The sequence below is a fragment of the Thunnus albacares genome, chromosome 6 (assembly GCF_914725855.1).
Source record: "Thunnus albacares chromosome 6, fThuAlb1.1, whole genome shotgun sequence".
Taxonomy (NCBI): Eukaryota; Metazoa; Chordata; class Actinopteri; order Scombriformes; family Scombridae; genus Thunnus; species Thunnus albacares.
In genome coordinates, this window is record NC_058111.1 from 34,857,718 (window position 1) to 34,878,520 (window position 20,803).

At 40.8% G+C, this 20,803-nt stretch overlaps 3 protein-coding genes across 3 annotated transcripts in view; 2 read left to right on the forward strand and 1 right to left on the reverse strand.

The window, feature by feature from the left end:
- The window catches only part of nf1a (neurofibromin 1a), a 92,623-nt gene that overhangs the window by 12,096 nt on the left and 59,724 nt on the right, over positions 1–20,803 (reverse strand). Inside the window, 14 exon segments of the mRNA XM_044355091.1 lie at positions 584–719; positions 1,103–1,234; positions 1,672–1,798; positions 2,557–2,697; positions 3,238–3,339; positions 3,595–3,736; positions 3,836–3,897; positions 4,041–4,255; positions 4,386–4,665; positions 7,003–7,143; positions 7,282–7,475; positions 8,798–9,000; positions 9,968–10,308; positions 10,456–10,888. Coding sequence (XP_044211026.1) covers positions 584–719; positions 1,103–1,234; positions 1,672–1,798; positions 2,557–2,697; positions 3,238–3,339; positions 3,595–3,736; positions 3,836–3,897; positions 4,041–4,255; positions 4,386–4,665; positions 7,003–7,143; positions 7,282–7,475; positions 8,798–9,000; positions 9,968–10,308; positions 10,456–10,888 — 2,649 coding nt within the window.
- LOC122984566 lies at positions 6,447–13,323 on the forward strand. The gene is made up of 3 exons (XM_044355093.1): positions 6,447–6,559; positions 11,089–11,248; positions 11,496–13,323. Exon 3 carries the CDS (start codon positions 11,502–11,504, stop codon positions 12,141–12,143), a length of 642 nt encoding a protein of 213 aa, XP_044211028.1. The 5' UTR covers positions 6,447–6,559; positions 11,089–11,248; positions 11,496–11,501; the 3' UTR covers positions 12,144–13,323.
- Positions 14,501–18,098, forward strand: LOC122984565 (flocculation protein FLO11). Its single transcript, XM_044355092.1, has 2 exons — positions 14,501–14,666; positions 15,276–18,098. Exon 2 carries the CDS (start codon positions 15,317–15,319, stop codon positions 16,544–16,546), a length of 1,230 nt encoding a protein of 409 aa, XP_044211027.1. The 5' UTR covers positions 14,501–14,666; positions 15,276–15,316; the 3' UTR covers positions 16,547–18,098.

Consider the following 20,803-nt stretch of genomic DNA (forward strand, 5'->3'; position numbering starts at 1 on the left):
ACACTAGACAAATTATTTTTCAAAGCAGAGTTATTTTCATACATCTTAAAAAAAATATGTGTGGAAAAAATGCATCTGTAAGTATTGTGGAGAAGGGAGTTCACTTCATGAACAATTCGGCTTCATTTCACTTTTGGCCCTCTGTCCTCTAGCAGTAGTCACAGAATAGATCATTTGAATCTATCGTACTCTACAGACAGGGGAATAGATAACTTCAAGGACTTTTTGGTGGAAAGTGCCAGGCTTGTTAGGATGGGACAGAGCAGCTGTGGAAGTATATCGCTCACAAAAAGCTTTACTCTACTCGAAAGAGATGACTGTACATCAGGCCACCAATCTAAGTTAGTAAATTAGCTTCTGCTGTATACTCCACCATGACCATGATCAAGCCTTATATCAAAAAGTGAAGTCTTCTTTAAAGAGAGGTATAATAATAATAATAACAACAACAACAATAATAAGTGTGATAATTAGTGTGCATGCTCATCAAGCTGCTTTTTAAAATTGGAATCAGTCTGCTCATATGGCTGCAGAGAGATCCAACAGCTACATCCTTGGTTTTGCGTTCTGTTCATCAGCTCACCTGCAGCTGGGATCAGTGATGTGACTGGAGTAGGTGTCCATGGGTACGGGGTCCATGGAGAGGTCAGAAATCAGTAGCGACTTCCTGTGTTTGAGGCTGCAACGACTGCGGACCTCCTCAGATACAGTCAGCAGTGCTACACAGAACAACAGGATAATATGATGGTCACCTACAGTAATGCCGAGCGCCAGCCAAACCCAGGCACAACCAAGAAGCTACACTTCACAGATGGAAAATACAGACTCTTGGCTACAAGAAGTAATTAGATGCTGGCTTCTGCCAAAGGAGACCAATACATCTATCTGTGGTCAAACACTTGCACACCATTATACAAAATAGACTCTTAATTGTGATGAAATGTTCTTTGCTGGATCATGTAGTCATGGAGATCAGATCAGAAATATAACTCATAGTCTAGGTTATGGTTGGTGCTACACATAACGCAGGGGACAAGTCTTGTGTTATGCTGAGATGTATAAATGAGGATGTGAATGCAAAATAACACGAAGTGTTACATACCAGCCAGATAGGCCACACTCTGGGTGTTCACCTCAAACTTGTCACATTTCAGATGTTTGCTGATGAGAGCCAGCAGTGTGTGCAGAATTCTCACAGTCCTTGCTACTGTGGTGGCTGATGGGTGTCTGTAGCCTTGAGACACAGAGATATCACAGAATAATACAGACTGGCAGTCCAAGACAAGAAACACATCCAAATGTCTCTGGTTCACCTAAACAATCAGCAGCTTTATTCTGGACAGTTAACTCTACAAAAAGCTATGATGCTGAGGCAGGAGTATCTGCACCCAGACAAAACACTAATACTACATCAGTGGTGCTCACTGTCACTCTGCCTGAAGCTGACTTTGACTTCCTTCCTGAAACACTGCAGTTAAAAGTGCTCAGCTGTACATACTGTACACGTACTGTAATGTACTGCTAAATCACACTGAGAGCACTGATGGTCATTACTTTCTCTCTGTATACAGTAAGTGATTCATATGAACACACACAGTGAACAGACAAAGACCCTTGTACTTGTTGAACAGTAAACGATGCCCTATGACTAGTAATCTCTGTTGTCTTTACCTTTGAGTAGGTGGCCCACCAGTGCGAAGTTGAAGTTGGCACCGAAGTTGAGGCCCACAAAGTGATCCATCTGCTTACAGTGCCACTCTAAAGGACGCCTGATCTCCATGAACACCTCCTCTGGACTCTGAAGGAGCAGGTGCAGTAAAACAGAGTGGGGAAAAAAATTTTAAAAAAGAGATGAGGAAGCATTAATGTGGTCAGTAACGCTGAGGCAGTGCTGCTGGTCTGTATGGAGCACTTATGCCTACAACATGCTTGTCAAGAGTAACAACAATATTTTTCCTCTACATGTTATAAACAAGAGTTGAGTCATTAATTCTCAAGTTGTTTTTGAAGAGTAAATATATAGTCACTTCTGATTCCAGCACAGTAACTGTTTTTTTCCCCAGAGAAAAGTGAGTAATAGGAGCTAGTGCTAGAGTCAGGGGGATGATAGAGACACCGGAAAGACACATTTAATGCATTTATTTCATTATGTTCAAGTAAATACAGAGTGTTGAGTAGTTGAAATGAAATGATTTTCTGTTTCAGTGTTGGAATGAGTTGGCAGAGTTGTTTTGACAAAAGCAAGTCAACTATGTTGTATTACAGGAACATTGAAACGTTGACTAGGTGGTCTTTTTGAATGCAGTTTAATGCACATATGCATCGATATTGCATTATATTTGTGGTCACATGCATCACTAACCACCTTTAAATGCAGCATAAATGCTTGAATCGCAGTGTGTTCATGTCATTTAGTGTACATTCATATGTGAATTTAGAGCTGTTCACTTGTAATTGCTACCCAGTGTAAACCAAATGAGAGTCTACACTCTTAAAACTGTAGTGAACTGTTACGCTTTCAGCGGTGTGTAGTGTGTGTTGTTGTGTGTGTTTTACCTTGTCATTGAAGACGCGCATTGTGTCCAGAGTGTGGAGGTTCTGCTCCAGCAGGGCGGTTCCAGCAGAGTACAGGTTGACTTCATCCAGTTGCAGCACAGCTACTGCCACCCAGAACAGAGCTTTGTGCATGGGAGATTCCTGCAAGCAGACACAGTAGCTCATACACAGTGTGACTGGTAGAAAAGCAGCAGAGGGAGGGCTGTCCTGCAATGGTCATAGCATAAATAAAAACCAAATTCTAAAAATGACAGTAGATGATTCAGAACTTCTCAGCGTTCCTGAAAATAACAACCCACCTTGGAGATTATGCCCCCCAGAAAGGCGACGGTCCCTCTCTCCAACTACATTTACTTTACTATGTTGCTACAGAAAGTGGAAAACTGCTACACAGTTTGTACTTTGTCTGGTCAACTTCACCTTCATTTTCAAACCATTTATCTGGAGAAGCCAAAACATCATCCAGAGACACTGTTGGTGCTGTGTGTTAGATAGCAGTTAAGCCTGTTAAAAGCTCCATGCACCACCAGCAGCCATTTCAAATATTGAAACAATTTAAAGTTTACAAACGTAAGCCTTCAGTTCATTCATTTGATAGAATTGAGAAACATCAATAAAATAGGAACAGACTTCCCTACTATGTCAAAATAAAAGCTGAAACAGAGGACAGTGGTAGTATACCTTGCTGAGTAGAGGCTGCAGCTTGGTCAGAGCAATGACAGTGGCCTCAATTAATACTTGGCTGTTGTAATTGTCTGGTCCCTTCAGACAGCTCTCAAGACCCTGACGTGGTGGGATGAGGGGAAGAGACAAAGAAAAATTCAATCAAACACAAATGCATTGAGAAGTTTGGATTATTTTTGTTTGATTATTTTGTTTTGTTAAAAAACATATTTACATTCCTCAATGTAAAAAAAAAAAAATAATGAATATTTAAAAATGTCATATGTATTGGCACATGTATTAAGAACTCTAAAATGATGCCCGGCCCCACAGAGCATTAGACAAACAGTGACAGAAGTGAGTGTACACACTAACCCGGTCTATGCTGAGCAGAGGGCTGGCCTTGCTGAGGATTCGGATGATCTGCTTGATCTGGCCGTGGCTCACCCTCTTACTGATGCAGCCAAACACCACAAGCGCTCTGGGCTGGAGGGACGGGTTGTACTGGAATGCAAACCTGCACACACAGACACACAAGCACATACGTTAGTCATTGCACCTTCATGTAGTTAGGTTTCATTAAAATTTTTTTAAAAAAAAAGGAGGAGGTTCATACTTCTGTGCAAGCTCTGTCCACTGGTCTAACCACTTGCAAGCTGGGATATCCCTCATACAAGCCTAAAGAAAAAACAATACATAGCAAACGGATTGAAAGAAACTGACAAGATGTGTGCATGTGTGACTGAATAACACATTTAGTGTAGAGACACATGCTATGGGTATACTATATGAAAAGAATGCAAGAGGGAATGACAGCTGACCTCCATGATCTCCAGTAAGGCCTCAGTGACAGTCTCTAAGGAGGACAGGGCGAAGGTCTCCCTCTCGTAGGACCCTGGGGAGAAGGAGCGGTCCCGGTAGCTGGAGCGGAAGGCTATAACAGCTGCTGACTTGACTTTGCTGATGCCAAACAGCAGGTAGAACTTTGGCAGGGAGAACTCAGTCAGGCTCAGCCGCAGAACCTGCTTGGTCTCCTCTGAAATCATTGGTAGGACACATGTTGTGTAAGTACTACTAGTTTTAGAATTGCACTGATCTTTCACACTGTAAGATTATATCACTACTATGACTGCAGGCCCAAATACACAGATACAGTAAGTCCTCACCACTGAAGTTGAGCTGCGAGCAGGTGCACAGGGAGTGGATGATGTTGATAACCAAACCGTGGGTGGAGGCCCTGAGGGACAGCGGCCCGGTGGCTACCAGCAGGGTCACCACATGGAACAGGTATGGCAGGTGGGCTGCGACATCCAGCGAGTTGTTGAAGGACAGCATGAGCATGTACCGTGCCAGGATGGCGATGTCATCCCACATCAGGTGCTGCTCCAGTGTGGGTGTTGGTGACAGGCAGGTCTTGTCGATGATCTTACACATCCGACCAATAACCTGCCACAGAGCATGAGACAAGACCGACATTCAAACACCTCAGTCAAAAGAAGTTTTCATATTATTCCCAAAATGATGACGGCTGATTCAAATAATAAAACATTATTTGTCCAACAATTGAACATTCCTTGATATCAATTAACTCTGTAGGCAGCTATCATGACAAACTCCTATGTATATGATGTCACTGCAGTACACCTGGGTGGCAACACATGTGGCCATACTGATCAACCAAAGCCATCATAAATCTCACTTCAAATAGATCAGATCTCACCAGAGATCACTACTTCTTCTGTGCACCCACCTTCTCTCCTGTCCTGTGTGTCTTGAAAGTTATGCATTATGCTGGTTTCAACCTAATGTTAATTTAAAAGCATAAAGACAAAGACAGCTGGCCAATACTGGGTAGTGGCTGTACCCCAGTGATGGCTATCTAGCAATATTTTATATCAAAATACAGCATATCCTGAGACTGCACTGCTTTTATTCTATTATATGGTGTTACACATGTGCCATTTTAATTTAATTGAGAAATGAGTATTAACATTTTAAAGATTTCACATTAGCCATCTGTATCAATAGTTGCATTAATTGATTTTTTTCGATCACTTGGCAGCAGAACAAGCTGCAAACATAACATTGACATAGTATCATCTTAGAGTTGTTATAGGGTTTTTGTACATCAGCAAACAGTTTACACATCCAGCAGGCACAGAGCAAGTTCTATTCGTGTCCACCTGATGACGAAAGCCAATATTCACTCTTCTTTTAGCTCTGGTTTGGTCTCCACCAACTCCTCAAAGAAACTGTGGCTCTTTTAGCTGCTAAACGCTCTGCTATGTTCATGAGCTAGCTGCTAACTGTTTGGTGCTGGTGGTGTACGGTGGGTTTTTAGAGCTTTTTCTCTGAAAACAGCTGCCTGCTGACAGTAAGGTTGATTAGAGCAGAGTTTGTGGGCCATAAAACCAAAGCAAGGCCCGAGAAGCTGAAAAGGCTCTGTAGAGCTGATGCAAACCTTTTCACAATACACATAATCAGTTGTTCTATTGTTAATTTAAACATGCTGATTAGAGCATCTTTAACCTTCCATACATCTTACTGCAAATTCAACCCTCAAAGGTTTCGGGCTGTGCTGTCTCCCAGTCTGTGAGTGGAGCTAGCTTTAGCTTATCTTCAGCTAAATGTAGTGGACTTACTGTAGCTTCACATAAGCTAAAAAATAACTCCTCAAACTCCTAAAGTTGTACAGCTCACTTAAAACAACATCATGTAGAAGTTGTAATAAAATGTAAAAATCATGTTTTGAGCAATTTACTGTGCTAAAACTTAGAACATGTTGACATGTTTTTGGATATGGAGCTGATACATATGACAATATGTCTATGGTTATAACCACCAAGAAAATAGCATTTGTTCAATTCTAGGGTGACAAAGAGTTCAAGTCACAGACAAGGGTCCATTGTGCTCAGTAGGTTGTCCTGCCATGACATCAGACAGCAACCCTGTGGATAACACCAGCATTAAGACTCATGTATGGTCAAACAACTACGTGCAGTTGTCAATTTAATATTCTTAAATCCACTACAACACTTTGGTTGAACTACAGAACATCACTGAGGGGATCAGCACTTCAAGTTAAACACTGACCGACTTTTCTTAGGCAACAGTCTTCACAATGGCCACTATTCAGTGCAGTGCTGGTGTCTGCCATAATAGGAGCCAGGGCCTGGCTTTTCTATTGTGTCTGCCTGTGTATGTTGTGTTTGTTTATCTGAGTAGCAGGCTGAATTAGGATACAGAGCACACAGATGATGGATAGTGAGTGGATGAGTTTGTTGCTTTGGATCCTCTAAGTCAGGAGTGATTTACTGCTTCGGATTTATTTCTTCAGTTGGTAAGTATTTAATTTTAACATTTGTTGATGATTCCTCACATCAGTGTCAAATTAGTACAGACACTAAATCTCTGATAAATATGCATTTGTCCATTAATTATCATTAATCTTTGCCATGTTGTCCCACAACTATGAAACTACTTCAATACTGTAATACACCAGTTTTGTATTAATACTATTGAATAACATTTGGATTTCTGTTTAGTTATTAAATATGAGATGTGCATTTAATAGCATTTGGAGTGAATGTAATATTAAGTATTGAGTATTAATATTACATGTGACAGGTTCCTTGTTTAAATGCCTGGTCAAACTGTAGTGAGGGGCATCTTTATTGCATCAACATAGCTTCAACATCTTCAGATTTCCATGTGTCTGCACATGATAACATGTGCACTGAGTGCAAGTAAGTGCAGACATTATTCCAGTATGTACAAGCTCACCTTGCTGGAGACCAGTTTGACATTCCCCGAAGCCAGAGCCACTGCAGTATCAGCCATGACTTCTGCCTTGATGGAGCCCAGGCCTCCTGTGGCACTGGTCTTAATAAAACTGTCCAACACCACGTCCAGCAGGTCTGTTATCTGAGGACACATTGAGAGTGCTACAGGTCAGATCCACAGCACCTCTCTACAATCAAATGACTAAATGGACACTAGTGTTAGCAATTACATCAGTTGTACAGGTAGTGTATCCATAAAGTGTTAGTGTAGTGCACTCACCTGGCCCAAGCTGCCCCAGATCTTGGCCTGAATAGAGGGATACATCTGCTTTTCATTGATGGTCATGGTGATGAGTTTGTCCAAAATGGCGGTGACGCGCTGACGCTTGGCATCATCGTTGTGTTTACAAAAGCGAACCAGGTTGAGCAGCCAGGGTGTCATGTACTCCAGACAGAGATGCTTCAGCTCAATACCTGCAGAACATCATCATTTGTGAATTAAATAAGATTTTCTCTTTCTTATTGTCACTTACTTGGAGTAGCTCATACTATTGAGCTTTGTTTTGGTTGTTAAAAAAAATACCATCTTGACCGCTTTTTAAAAAACTTTTCCTGAAGGGGACACTCCACCAATTTTATACATAAAGGTCAGTTTACTGGTCATGGTTGTTAGAACTCCTCATCCTGTGAAAACAGTTGTCTTCTGTGTCTCAGGAGGAGCTTTGTCACATCTGACAATCATCACACTTTGTTTGCAAAGTTACCTCTATTTCCCCATCAAACTGATGTCAGATCATTCCTGCATGCCCACAAACAGCCGTCTGTTTTGTAGTCTTTGTTGCTAAGGTTGTTGCTAAGGTTGATCCATGTGTTGTTCATGTTGTCCATTCTCATATTTCGATTGGATTCTGGCTCAAACATGTACGGATGTATTTGAGTTAGTTAATATTTTGAGTAAAGAATGGGGAAAAAAAAAATCACAAACTCCAACTACTATTGTTTGTTTACGTAGACTCTGGGGCTGGCAGAGGCTGCCCCTCGGCAGACTTGGCCCTTGGCCAATCAGAACAGAGTGGGCTCATTGGGAGGCGGGCCTTAAAGGGACAGGAGTTAAAAGGGCCAGTTTCAGACAGAGGTTGAACACTGAGGACTGTATAAAGGGCCTGTATAAAGATGAATAAGGAGTTTTTAACTGTAAATCAAATATATTCCAGCAGAGCCCCAGCATATAAATATAAACATGGAAATGTTCATATTAAGTCCTCTTTGGAATAACAAGGATTCATCATGGCTTTTGAATAACTAGTTAGGAGTACATCCAAGAACTAAAATGTTTTTCCTTACTAGTTAAGTAAGTACTATTTTTATTCTTTAAAACTGGTAGGAGCACAGGGCTTTAAAGAAGACAATACTGTATGGTTGGTTCAAATTGCCTTTGGTTCAGCCTGCTGCTAGCAGGGCTTTTATATTAACCGTAGTGCTCAAAATGGGGGACCAGTTAAGCGGATACCCATTTTATATGATGAATATATTTAAGTTAATAAGTTGTATATGCCTGTGATATCTGAAGGATATTCATGAAATTCCCTGACATCTCCAATCTCCTGTGTGGAAAAGCCCTCTCAAAAACCTCTAATATTCCAAAAACACAGAAAATGTAAACTTTTTCATTGAGTTGCAAATGTTCAGACACCCATATGAGCACAATGTGTCTATTAGGTGTGAGTATAATGTGATACAGCTGTATGACAATGTATGTGTGAGAGCATGTGTGCAGCTGTGTTGAGGGAACTTACTGGACTTGCTGAAGCCGGAGATGCACTCCTCCAGAAACTCCAGTGTGAGATGGGGCTCGTTGGCAGCCAGAGTCTTGCTGATGGACACTATGAAGAGGGTGTTGTTGGCTGGGATGCAGAGACCTGATGTCTCCAGCAGCTGGCCCTCTATCTTTAAGTTGAAGGTGCAGGTCAAAGCACACAATAGATTGTAAGCTGCAGACCTGGGTGGGGGATGGACAACAGGTTAGGGGTGTTACGCTTTGCCAAGTGTAGTGCAAAAACAATGTTTTCAGGTTTTACCATTCCTCAGTTGTTCGGCAGAAAATGCAAATAATAGCAGATCCTTAACTACATAATGCTGAATTGAAGATTGGAAATGGTGAAGAATTTGACAAATGAGGGAGTTCAAAGCCTTGAACTTGTAAAAAGAACACCATATGGCCAAAACTACAACATTCTTTGGTCTGGGTCTGTTTTTCTTGGTTTAGGCCTCTTAATTCAACTGAGGAGAAACGTTAATGCTACAGCATACGATGATATGTCAGACAGTGGTGGGCTTCCAACTGTTGCCACAATAGTTGTAAGAAAGACTTTGCCTGTTTCAGCATGACAATGCCCCCATGCTCAAAGCCAGGTCCATAAAGAAATGATTTTCCCAGTTTGGTGTGGAAGAACTTGGCTGACCTGCACAGAGTCCTGACCTCACCCCATCCAACAACTTTGGGATGAACTACACTGCTGACTGTGAGCTAGACCTCATCAGTCAACTTGCTCTTGGGGCTGAATGGGAAAACATTATCGCTTGTGGTTTTGGAATGACATGACATCAATACAGGTTTAACATTCTGTTGTCCACATACTTTTGGCCATATAGTGAAATCTAACTCAAGCTATGTGTATACACTGCTAAAACCACACACGATAATATCTGCATTGTAGCCCAAAATGGAAGTAATTTTCAATTGTGGTGCCTATCAATCCTGTTAAAAAGCAAGATACCAAACAGATGAGCCTTCTTTGGAAAGAGAGCACTTCCTTGCTGCAATATGGCTAGTTTGGATTGTCATTTCCTTCAGTTGGGTTAGAGTCCACAGCAGAAATAACAACTGTGACAACGCTTTTTTCATTGTGGCTGGTAGGGCTAGGTAAAAGAACCTTGGGGAACTCCAAATGCTATGCAGAACTGACCTGAGGCTGGGGTCAGAACTGCCCAGGTTGAGCAGAGCGATGTTGAGAAGAGTGCCAGGAACATCTTTTGGCCGGATTTTGGTGTGCTGGGGGATCGAGTCGGGCTGCGACAGCTCCCAGCGTGTCCGGATATGGATAATGGACTGGACGATGGCATCACACTCCTGGTGCATGAATGTGAGTGGTGTGCCCTGGTTGGCCATAGTGAGGGTGAACTGGCTTTCATCAACCAGGCAAATCTCTTCAATCTCTGAGGCATAGTAGACGTCATTTAGGAAGACAGGCTGGCCGAGGACACGAGTCCGCTCGGCTGAGGTCACCTGCACTGCTGTTGAGCCGACCTGATCAACAAGAAAACACATTGTTTCAGAAAAAGAAAACAAGATTTGCTCGACCCTCTCATGATCTTACTAAACTCTTCTAACCCAATCCTTTCAGTCTAGGTATCAAGGACTTTTTAGTACAAACTGCTATGGCTGCAACCTTACCTTTATTGAGACTTTGGTGTCTTTGTGGGCCAGCTTGAGGGCATTGTGGAACACTTTCAGGTCTTCCTCCAGGGTCAGCGTGGCTGCAGGCAGCTTCTGTTGGTCAGGTTCGATGTGTTCAGCTAGCTTAGCTGGAGAGTCAATGAACTGGAGCCGCTTGCTGCCCTTCAAGCCAGTCAGTAGCCGCTCATGGTACTTGGTGTACTCCCTCACCCAAGTGTTGCAGTTGTAGACATAGACAGCTGCTACGTTCTCATAAGCAAAGCCAGGAAAGACCACAAACCACTTGGACAGAAAGTCTGTCTTGAAGCGATTGCTGGGTCCTACATGTGTTAAGTCTACCACGATCTCGTAGGGCTTGGCGTAGTAGGGCTTCAGGGTGAGGAGCACATGGTAGATGAGCAGGTCACCATTGATCTGGCCTGTTTTGAATCTAAATAAATTAGACAGAGAAAATCAGAAAGGTAATATTCAAATTCAAGCATTCAGTAATACATTATGCATTACTGTGTTTGGGTTGAGTTTCGTACACATAAGCTTGCCTAAAATTGTTCATTGCATAAGAATATGTGATAGTATTGAAAGCAGTCTTAGTTAGAAACTACATTTCTTTTTTGTCTCTTTTCTTGTAAGAGCTCTTCATCATCTGTGGTATCAAAGCCCCAAAATAACTCAACTAGAAAAAGACCCTGAGACAGGGTCAGGAAGTGAGTTCACAGCATCTCAAGTGTCCGTCTGCAGCAGGTGTCTCACTCCATTCCTCCACCAAGACCTCCACATAAGACTACTTCAAGTAAGTATTGTCAACACAAATCTTAAAAAAATGATTAAGTGGAAAACTTAATTGTAAAATCAAGTTTCTAGTATGAATTTTTTGCAATGGCATTACTTAAGTTCTTAAGTAGTAGCTTCATCAGGACTAGGAGTGATTAAGTGTATTCAAATTGACCTTGAACTGTTTAGAAGCAGGCAGGTAAGTCATGCAAAAAAGTCTGAATTTTTAAATTGGATATACTCTTACTCAAACCTCTTAATTTCAGAGCACAATGGAAGGCGGTACGAGAACTTCTCTCTGGTTGGTTCTCACGCTCAACCAGCTGATGTTCTGTCTTACTAATGAATACTCTTCAACCTCGCAACCGACTTCAAATGAAGCAGAAAGCACAAGTGGCAGCTCAACCCCTGCTGTGGAGCTCAGCTACACAAACTCGAATACGGACAACAATGGCACCCGGCTTGATTGCTTGATTGACACTGAGATGGGACTGATTGCTGTAAGTTCAGCAGGGGGGCTGATAATGTGCCTGCTCGTTGCTACCGTGGTACTGGCATGCCAGGTCTGCCAACTTCAGCGCCGGGTTTATGCTCCCCGAACCTCCCGGTCCAACATGGATTTGGTGAGTGGTACGGGCTACTGGGGCACTGACCTGCCCGAGGTCGGAGGACTGGTTGGGCCTTGTGACGCCAGTGTCATGCTTGAGGAAGTGAGAGCAGATAGCAGGATGGAGGAAGAGAGGCAGGCTGAAATACAAGAGGCAGGGGAGGGGGCTGGGACCGAACTTGAGGAAGGGGCTACTGCAATGGCTTTTGATCCTGAAGAAAAGGCCAGTCAGATGCAGAGCTCTAGCTCCAGGGACTCCTGTCTGGAGGTTCCCAGGGATCTAGAGAACATGCCCCTTGTTGTGTGAGGAAGTAACCCCACCATGGCAAACTCTAGCCCCAGACACTTAACTCAAGACAAACAGCAACCAGTCAGTTCAGCTGATGTGCTGCGAGTTAATTGAGCATGTTTCATTTATGTTCTTTCCAGTTTATTTCACCTCACAGAATTTGATTAAAACCCAGTAAAATGTAGGGCAGCCTGGGTATTGTTTCAAACTTTGGACACTTGCACCAATATAATACCAGAATTTCCATTCTGACATCAAAAAGAACCATTTCTTGATATGTGACTTTGAGAGATGTAAACACATTTTTCTACAAGAACCTTTTTTATTTATAAAATCAGCCAAGTTCTTAAATGTTAAATGCTGTCTATACATGAGCAGCTAAAATTGGCAACATTTTAATCTAAATAAAAAAATGACTAGATTACAAATCTGAGAATGCATTTGATGCCAGTTTTTGGTACTCTGCAGTTTTTGCACTTTTTGATACTCAGTGCTTCAGACATTTTGGTAGGTACCAGAAATGTATTGAGGTTTGATTCTCAGCATTAGTAAAACATGTAGACAGTTTTATGTATAATGCTAAAAGAAGAATTTTTTAGAAAAAAAATCTGAAGTACATAAAACTACTCTAATTTGAAATACTTATTGCCAAGTCTTTAGTCAAAAGTAACACAGCAAAAATGTGTTCTTGGCCAACTTAAGAATAGAATATTTTGAAGAGTGAGATGTATATTTTTCACGAGTCTAAGTTAGCTATAACTTTAAACATCTAACATGATATGCTACTTTCTATACGCACTTGCTTAGAAAAATTGAAACTTACTGTAAGACTATTTGATTTAGCCTAATTTACTTGTTTTACTACATAACAGAGTGAACACCATAATTTAAAAAACGGACAAAAGGGTGGACCAAGATCTAGTCCTAGATTTGATACTAGGGACCTCATGTGCTGCCAAACCTGTGTTGAAATAACAGAATGTCAGAAAGTTGGGTAAATTGTTGGCCAACAGTCCTTGTTGTATTAATACACCTCTGTTGAACTTTGCTTTTGTCAGTTGAACTATCTATGATCTCTTACCTGTAAAGCAGACTTTCTAATCCGACTGTACCTTGATAACTCTTGTGCACATGAAAAAGAGCATTTTAAGACTTTGAGAGTCCAAATGTCATGTTTTAAATAAATGGATTTTTGCAACATGTGATTGTCTGTGTTTCAAATAAATATTCATAAGTCATGTTAATATCCTGATATGGTAAGCAGAAATTAAAAAAAAAATCTTAATGTTTTTAATGGAGAACTACATTATTCACTAGAGTGTGGCTATTTAAAACAACTCTAGTGACAGAGGTATGGAAAGTGGCAATGGTGGAAAAGTTAAGCAGACTGAAATGACATGGCCCAGTTAGACTGAGGCTAAAATTTGACTGCATGAGTTAAAACTTATAAGCTCTTGGTCTAGTGGGTCTGAGTAGACATTGAAGTACTGCCAGTGTCAACCTGATCACTGTTTCACTCACTGCATGAGCAACGTCAGTCATGTCGCATGGTAAGGATATGCAAAACAGTTTGTGAAAGTTTATCTTATATGTTCTTACTGTGCTTTTATTCAGGTAGGCTCAGTAGAGAGCAAACTGAAACACTGATGTGAGCACCTCTGACCTATAAGAGTGTTACTCACACACAAAATGTAGTGATGTGGGGTCTTTGTTTAGATATGCTTTATTCATAACCCATAACCCTTCATAACCCTAACAAAGAGCAAGGTAGTAGTTGCCTGTATCTGCTGTATTATTAAAAGCTTAATTGGCCACAACAGCCTTATTGGTTCCTCTGTCTCCATTAGTGGAAATGCAGGGTTGAATGCAGCCAACTCAATGGCTTGGTTAACATGAATAGGAGCATACTTTTTATGGCAAGTGTTTGATTTATGCAGAGTTTAGTGATTCAACACCTTTTAAAAAAGTAAGTAATGTCCATGCTCACATGCCTAGCCGAAATAGCAGCTAGATCAACCCTCAGCGTGGATGTGCGTCCATTGCTCTGGTCACCATGATTGATGAATCAACAGAATATAGAGTTTTGTATGATCTGATCATAATGGCTGTAAGGATCTTAAAAGTATGTGCAAGCCATCAGGCCTACATGTACAGTACAATTTAAATGTTTGTGCCTTTGAGATCATTGAAGTCAAGTTACTGGGCACATTTTCACTGACATTAAATTAGTTTCACTTTCAACAAGTCTGTTTTGTTTCTTGATGGTTTAGCTTCGGTGTAGTTAGGTTTTTGGTGTGAAACATGAACTGCTATATTTACCACAGGCAGTCTGAGACATCTCACACTTCCTGTAAATGAGACAAGAATCAGTCTAAACATTTCAACAGAGCAGAGCCTTATATGCCTCAAGTTCCTGCTTTCATTAAAAGTGACGTCCTGCCAGGCGGGCAACGGGTATCATATCCCACGCCTTTTTAACATTTAATACATCCTGGTTTGACACAGCTAACGGGTTTCGGAGGTTTTCTGAGAAGGACATTGGTAAGTACATTTTTTAATAATTTGAATTAATAATGTAGTCTTAGATCAACCCAATATCTTGGGTGCTTGTTTTTAATCAACTTTGTCATTATCATTTCACAATTACAAATGGCTCTAAGGTGACTTAGTCATGATTGTTACAGTTTAGTTGTGGTGGTGGGACTGTTTCAATCCATCAACTATATAAATGTTGTCTGTACATAGATTTGTTCCCCTGCTCTAAGTTTTAATACACTTTTGTATGGACACTTTTTCTCCGGCATCAATCTAAAAGAAACAAGAAAGCAAAAATTATCAAACCAAGTTCATACTTTTTTAATTAAACTGAAAACTCCTTTAGTTTAAGATAATTTAATACTGTAAAATGTAACTAAAAGATCAGTGGAGAAACGAATGCAAGTCAGATGACACTGTTGACTGTCGTGCTTCAAAAATACTTTGAAACATTGCCTATTTAGAGTTGCATTTTGAGGAAATTATGCAACATCAGTTACATTTCGCAACACCACCCTTTTTTGCTCAAACTCCCTTCAGCTATTTCCTCATTAGACAGTATTTGTGCAAATTCCATGTTGTGCATCTCTGATAAAATAACTTCCTCTGTTCTAGCTACAAAGACTCAGCAAGCATCCAGAAGGCAGAAGAAAACTATGACTATCAATTTCATAAGCCTGATTTTCATATGCATGCTGCCACTAAAAGCAAGCAGCCAGAATGACAGCATCACCATGACAACAGGTGAGACAACGAGAGGCTTCACTCATGACCAGGTGACAATGATGTCCAACTCAACACCATCCACCATGCCTGATGTAAATCTAACCAGTACCACACCTTCACTGCCAGCAACTCAAACAATGCCTTCTAAGACACTCTCACCAGATATTCACCCAACAGCAACTTCAGCCTATTCCATGTTGTCTCAGTCAAGCAGCACAACATCAGCAACAATGGTTGTAAGCAATCAAGCCACCAATGAAACCACACCTACACCGGCACCTCCAATGCTAAGCAGCTCCACCCAAAGCCAAGAGGCAGGAAAGATGTCGACTTCCCTTTTCACTAGCGATAAAACGACCCATTCTTCCACAAGTCTGACACAGTCTACAGACAACATCTCTACTCCAACCTCATCTAACAAGCCTGTATCTACAAATACACTCCCAGTCTCAAGTAGTGATGCTACACAGTCCACTGGTTTATACAAAACCTCAAAGACCACCACAAAGACACCATTCATCCACACCACCAAGGAAAAGGAAAAACAAGATAAAGGAAAACAGGGGCGAAAGGGGGCCAACAAGGGAACAAACCCCGGTACAGTAGTGGCAGGGCTAATAGGTGGAGCCCTGGTATTGATGATGGTTGGATTCCTCTTCATCTTTATAAAGAAACGAAAGCTTCAGAGGCAGCAGATAACAACTAGTGACTGGGCCGGACCTTCACCATTTCTACAGGGTGGAACTGACAATGGCCAAATAACACTGAGGTCATCTAACCGAGTTTCTTTTTCCAGCTTCCTGCCTCAGAGACTATCCAAAAGGTTGTCCTTGCTCCCAGAAACAGATGAGGAGTTAGAAGAAATTAGGCCAGGTACAACCTTTGGAAGTAAACATGAAAGGAGTTCATTTGGACAAAAGGTAGATGAAAATGATGTAAAAGAAAGCAATGGGACTGCTGCACTTGGTCCAGAAATGAAAAGCACAGGAGATGCCACAGAGACTGTTGAAAATTCTGTCTCTGTGACCTCTTCACAAACGAATGATGCACTGTCCACCAATGAAAATTCAAAGACTGCAAACCTCAGTGATCCCCCTACTCCATCTGAAACTGTGGAAAATGCTACGGCAAAGAAAGATGATGGCCTTGGGCAACTTTAATTGAACTAAATCTCCAAACCACCTAATGCATCCAGTAGACATGCATAATCCCTAAGGCTCCACTTTCACTGGTTTCTAGGCAGCAAGTGCAGTGACTGTGATCACAGGGAAGTGATTAACTTGTCCTTGTGCAGAGGAAATCACAACAACAAGAGAGAAGTGATGTTGATCTCGGTCATTACTGCAAAATTTGAAAAGACTTTTTAAAAAAAAAATTGATAACTTGGCCTTTTGAGATTGTCAAAACCATTGTATTTCAACAAAAGCTGTACTATTCCATGTAATTAGGTTTTATAATAAGTTGTAAAGGATGTGGTCAATTTTTCCAGGGTTTTGTTTTATATTCTATGTCACTGCATCTTCTTTTACTTTACAAAAACAAAGTGACAAAGTACCTGTGTCAATATTACATTAATTTTGAAAGACAACTAGCCTGGTTTCAGATTATTTTATCTGAAACCAAGCTAGTGAGCAGCAATTTAGGTTTCAGATTATTTACATTATTATATACACCTCAAATTTAGTAAAAGTAGAATATGTATAGACAAAGATATATATTTTACATATTTATGATCTTACTCCTTCATAAGCAAGGTGGTTTTAACAGTACCCCTGGCTAAGTTAGCTTACTTAGCTTGATATGATACATGGTGTGAAAATGTTTTATTTAATGAAAAGGAAATAGAAGAGATGTGTGAATGTATTTAGTCTTTTTGTAAAAATCTACAATTTGTATAATGAGTAATACTGTGTCTACTGTAAATAATCTGCATGCAACAACTTACAGTTAGTGATGCAGCAGATGTCTGGTCTTGCGGTTGTCATAATTTGGAGCAGAACCAGGACCACAATGTAAATAAGTTATTTGAACTTTTACTGTTTTTATCCTGTGTCATGCTTTTTGTTATGTTTTTCCACATTTCCATGTTTCATAGTGGATTGAATCTGTGTGTTCTCTGTGTTTGTTTTTTAGGTGGATATGTGGAAACCCATCTATGTTTTACACATTATCACACAGAGTTTTTTGCTAAATGTCTGTTTTCTTGTGACTTACAATCTTTAGCCAGCCAGCCAAGCTTAACTCTTACTATCAGTCTATTAAAAGTGGAACATGCTGGCTGTGATGAGCAGGCATTTCTTCTATAAATATTTTTTCTTAAGTCTTTTCTTGCCATGAAAAACACCTATTATCAGGCTACAAAGCAGCTAGTTCTGAAACTAATGATTATTTGCATTTTCAGTTACACTGTTGATTTGTTTTTCAATAAATTGATTTAAAAATTTATACGAAATGCTAAATACAAACGGCATATTTCTATATTTTAGCTTACAACTTAGCTCATCAACAGAGGAGGCATGAGGAGCATCTCAGCTGCATTTTTCAGTCCATCTCACACAAGTTACAGTTCTTTGTATTTATATACGTCTTGTTTCAAAACTTTCATAAGAATTTTTCAAGAGCAAATTTCCCAACATCTGTCTTGAAGATTACATTTTCTCATGACTAATTGTATTGTTTTGTGAAGCTTGTGCAATAAATCTAGAGACTCTTCTTACAAGACAAATTTGTTTCTCTAGTGTGTCAGGGGATGTGAGTGTGGGCACCACCATCACAAAACAGAGACCCCCCCCCCCCACATGATGTCACTTCTAGGCTATAAGTCATGAGAGGTCAAAGGTCATGAGAAGAAGAAGGTGCTTTTATTTTGGTTGCTTATCTCATTGCATTGCAATACATACAAACATGATTGTTTTGGGTTTTTTTTTTGAAAATATATATATGTTTAATTTGTGTTGTGTTTGATTAATTGTATCTGAAAAGAATTATGAATGTTGAAGGTTTGAAGAAAAAAAGCCTTGCGAAATTGTTGGTTATCATATGCCTCTCGGTGGTTGTGGCTTCTACAGGATGTCACAAACAGGATGTCACAAACAACAACAACAGTATCACCATTGGATACCCCAACCACATGCTAGCTGTGGTTGGGGTTGAGGGCCTTGCTCAAGGGCACCTCCATAGTAAATAAATAATCCTGAATTATCTGACTTTTTTCCTCACTTGCAAGCTGTATGAGTTGTGTTTAAAAGGAAAATGCACTCCTTTTAGCTCTGGTTTGGGTGAGTTGAACATCACATGTCATTGGATCCATTGTTAATAAAAAGTGCAGTTCAGGTAGTTTTGTAACCCAAAATAGAGGGTAAATGAAACCCATGAGAAATTGTGAAAACAATATGGTGTGCTGTGTAACACAATGACAAACTAAGAGCTATTGTTTCATCAAGTCTGTGCATGTGCACGGGGGGGACAGAGAGCTGCTGCTGCGAGGCATGCAGGGCCTAGATATAGAAAGATTGTTGTCAACACACACACACACACACACACACACACACACACACACACACACACACACACAATTCCACCTCTTGCTTGCCTCATCAGCAGCAGAGTGGGCCGGCTTGCTGCTGCAATTCTCTCTGTCTCTCTCTCTCTCTCTCCTCTATGCACCTCTCCTTATCCCAACCCGGACCTCCAGCTGCATTGGGAGCCTGCAGAGCGGTGAGCAGGATGGGGGTCGGTGCTAGCAGGCAGCATGTTTAGTGCCACGCCACAACATCCACAACAGCCAGAAAAAAGAGCTTGAGACCATTACCTTTCAACAACAGAGAACTAATAAAGACTCAAGGGGGAAAAAAAAACAAAAAAAAAAACTGCTGGAGCTGGAGGAGGAGACGACAGGAAAAAGGAGAGATGACAGACAAACACTAGAGAGGATGAGGTGAGTGATTTCAAAATGGAAAGATAAGGGAAAAAAAGAACGACCCACATACACCTGATGGGCAGGGCAGTGAGGTATTTCATTCTAAATCATAATGATGCAGTAAACTACAGTGTAATGTTGTTCTGGCTCATGAGGCTCTGTCACTATGCAGATTTCTCATTTAATAATCAGTGAAGAGATTCAAAAAGTGATATTACAGTATTTTTTTTTTAAAACATGCAGAGGAATACCATAATAAAAGGCACAATCAGAGCAAGCATCAGCTGCGATCATCAACCGAACGATGCCACAGCGTGAGGACGTTTCTGGAATATCTTTCAAGGGTGTTAGCATGTCACACTGTCCTGCCTCTGGAAACAAACACACACATGCACCTCCGGTCTTTTAGAGCAGTGTGTCTGCAGTTGCAGACAGACAGACAGTGCATCGTCCTCAATGAATTCAGTCTTACTGCAGCATTCTGAGCTCCCGTTCCACTGGCAGTGCTTCAAGCCGGTTGGCACTCGGGAGGACTAGCACCTTTATAGAATGCATCAGGAGCAGAAAGCTAAGCTATCTGTCCCACTTAAGCACAGGGCTGGTCCTCGCAGGACAGTCAGACGGATGGCCTGAGTTTAAGTAATGTCTTGACACCGGCTGCACTCCATTTCTGCTGTAGTTCATACATATAAAACACTGTTTTCAAAGTGACTCTTAAATTGACGAATCGATCTTAACTTTCAAAAGCTCACATCTCATATCATTTGCATAGGTGGGCTCAGAATGCAAAATTAAAACCACAGTTTTGGTCTTAAATTAATTATTGAGATTGCCAGCAATGCTTAGAGGAAGGGCATTTTGGCATTTGTTGATGAATTGGGGCTCTTACAGTGTGAGCAGATCAAGAACCTGAACTGAGCATCTGTGATGCCCAAATCATTTTTGAAAATTTGGGATTTTCAAGTTCATGCTTTCATGTTGAGAAGCTCAAAGACAAGATCATGAAAAGTAGTCAACAAAATAAATCAAACCTAATCTCAGCAAAAACTTTGCAGATGACAAAATCTGAAAACAAAAACTCAGCAGACAGCTTGCTACATGTAGTGTCACAACCTAGAAACTCACTCCAACACTGTGTTTCACCTTTCTTCCTCACTGAATATAACTGACTCTGTGAGGATGTGCTGTGGCACAGCTGTGCTTTGAGCTAAATGTTAATGTCAACGTGCTAACACGTTCACGATGACGATGTTAACATGCTGATGTTTAGTAAATAATATTTACCACGGTCATCATGCTAACAATAGCTAATTAGCACTAAACACGAGGTACAGCTGAGGCTGATGTCAATCCTTTGAGATATTTGGTCATAAAGCAAATGATTGAACATGTGGGAACCATTGTGGAGATATTTCAGTCTAGACCAACTATTCCAAACCTGAAGTCCCTTTGCTAATGGCAAAAGACTGACTACAGGAAGCTTCTAGCTCCATATTTA

Bases quoted from the DNA above. Each gene is read 5' to 3' on its own strand.
- LOC122984565 (XM_044355092.1), top strand. From the start codon at position 15,317: ATGACTATCAATTTCATAAGCCTGATTTTCATATGCATGCTGCCACTA.
- LOC122984566 (XM_044355093.1), top strand. From the start codon at position 11,502: ATGGAAGGCGGTACGAGAACTTCTCTCTGGTTGGTTCTCACGCTCAAC.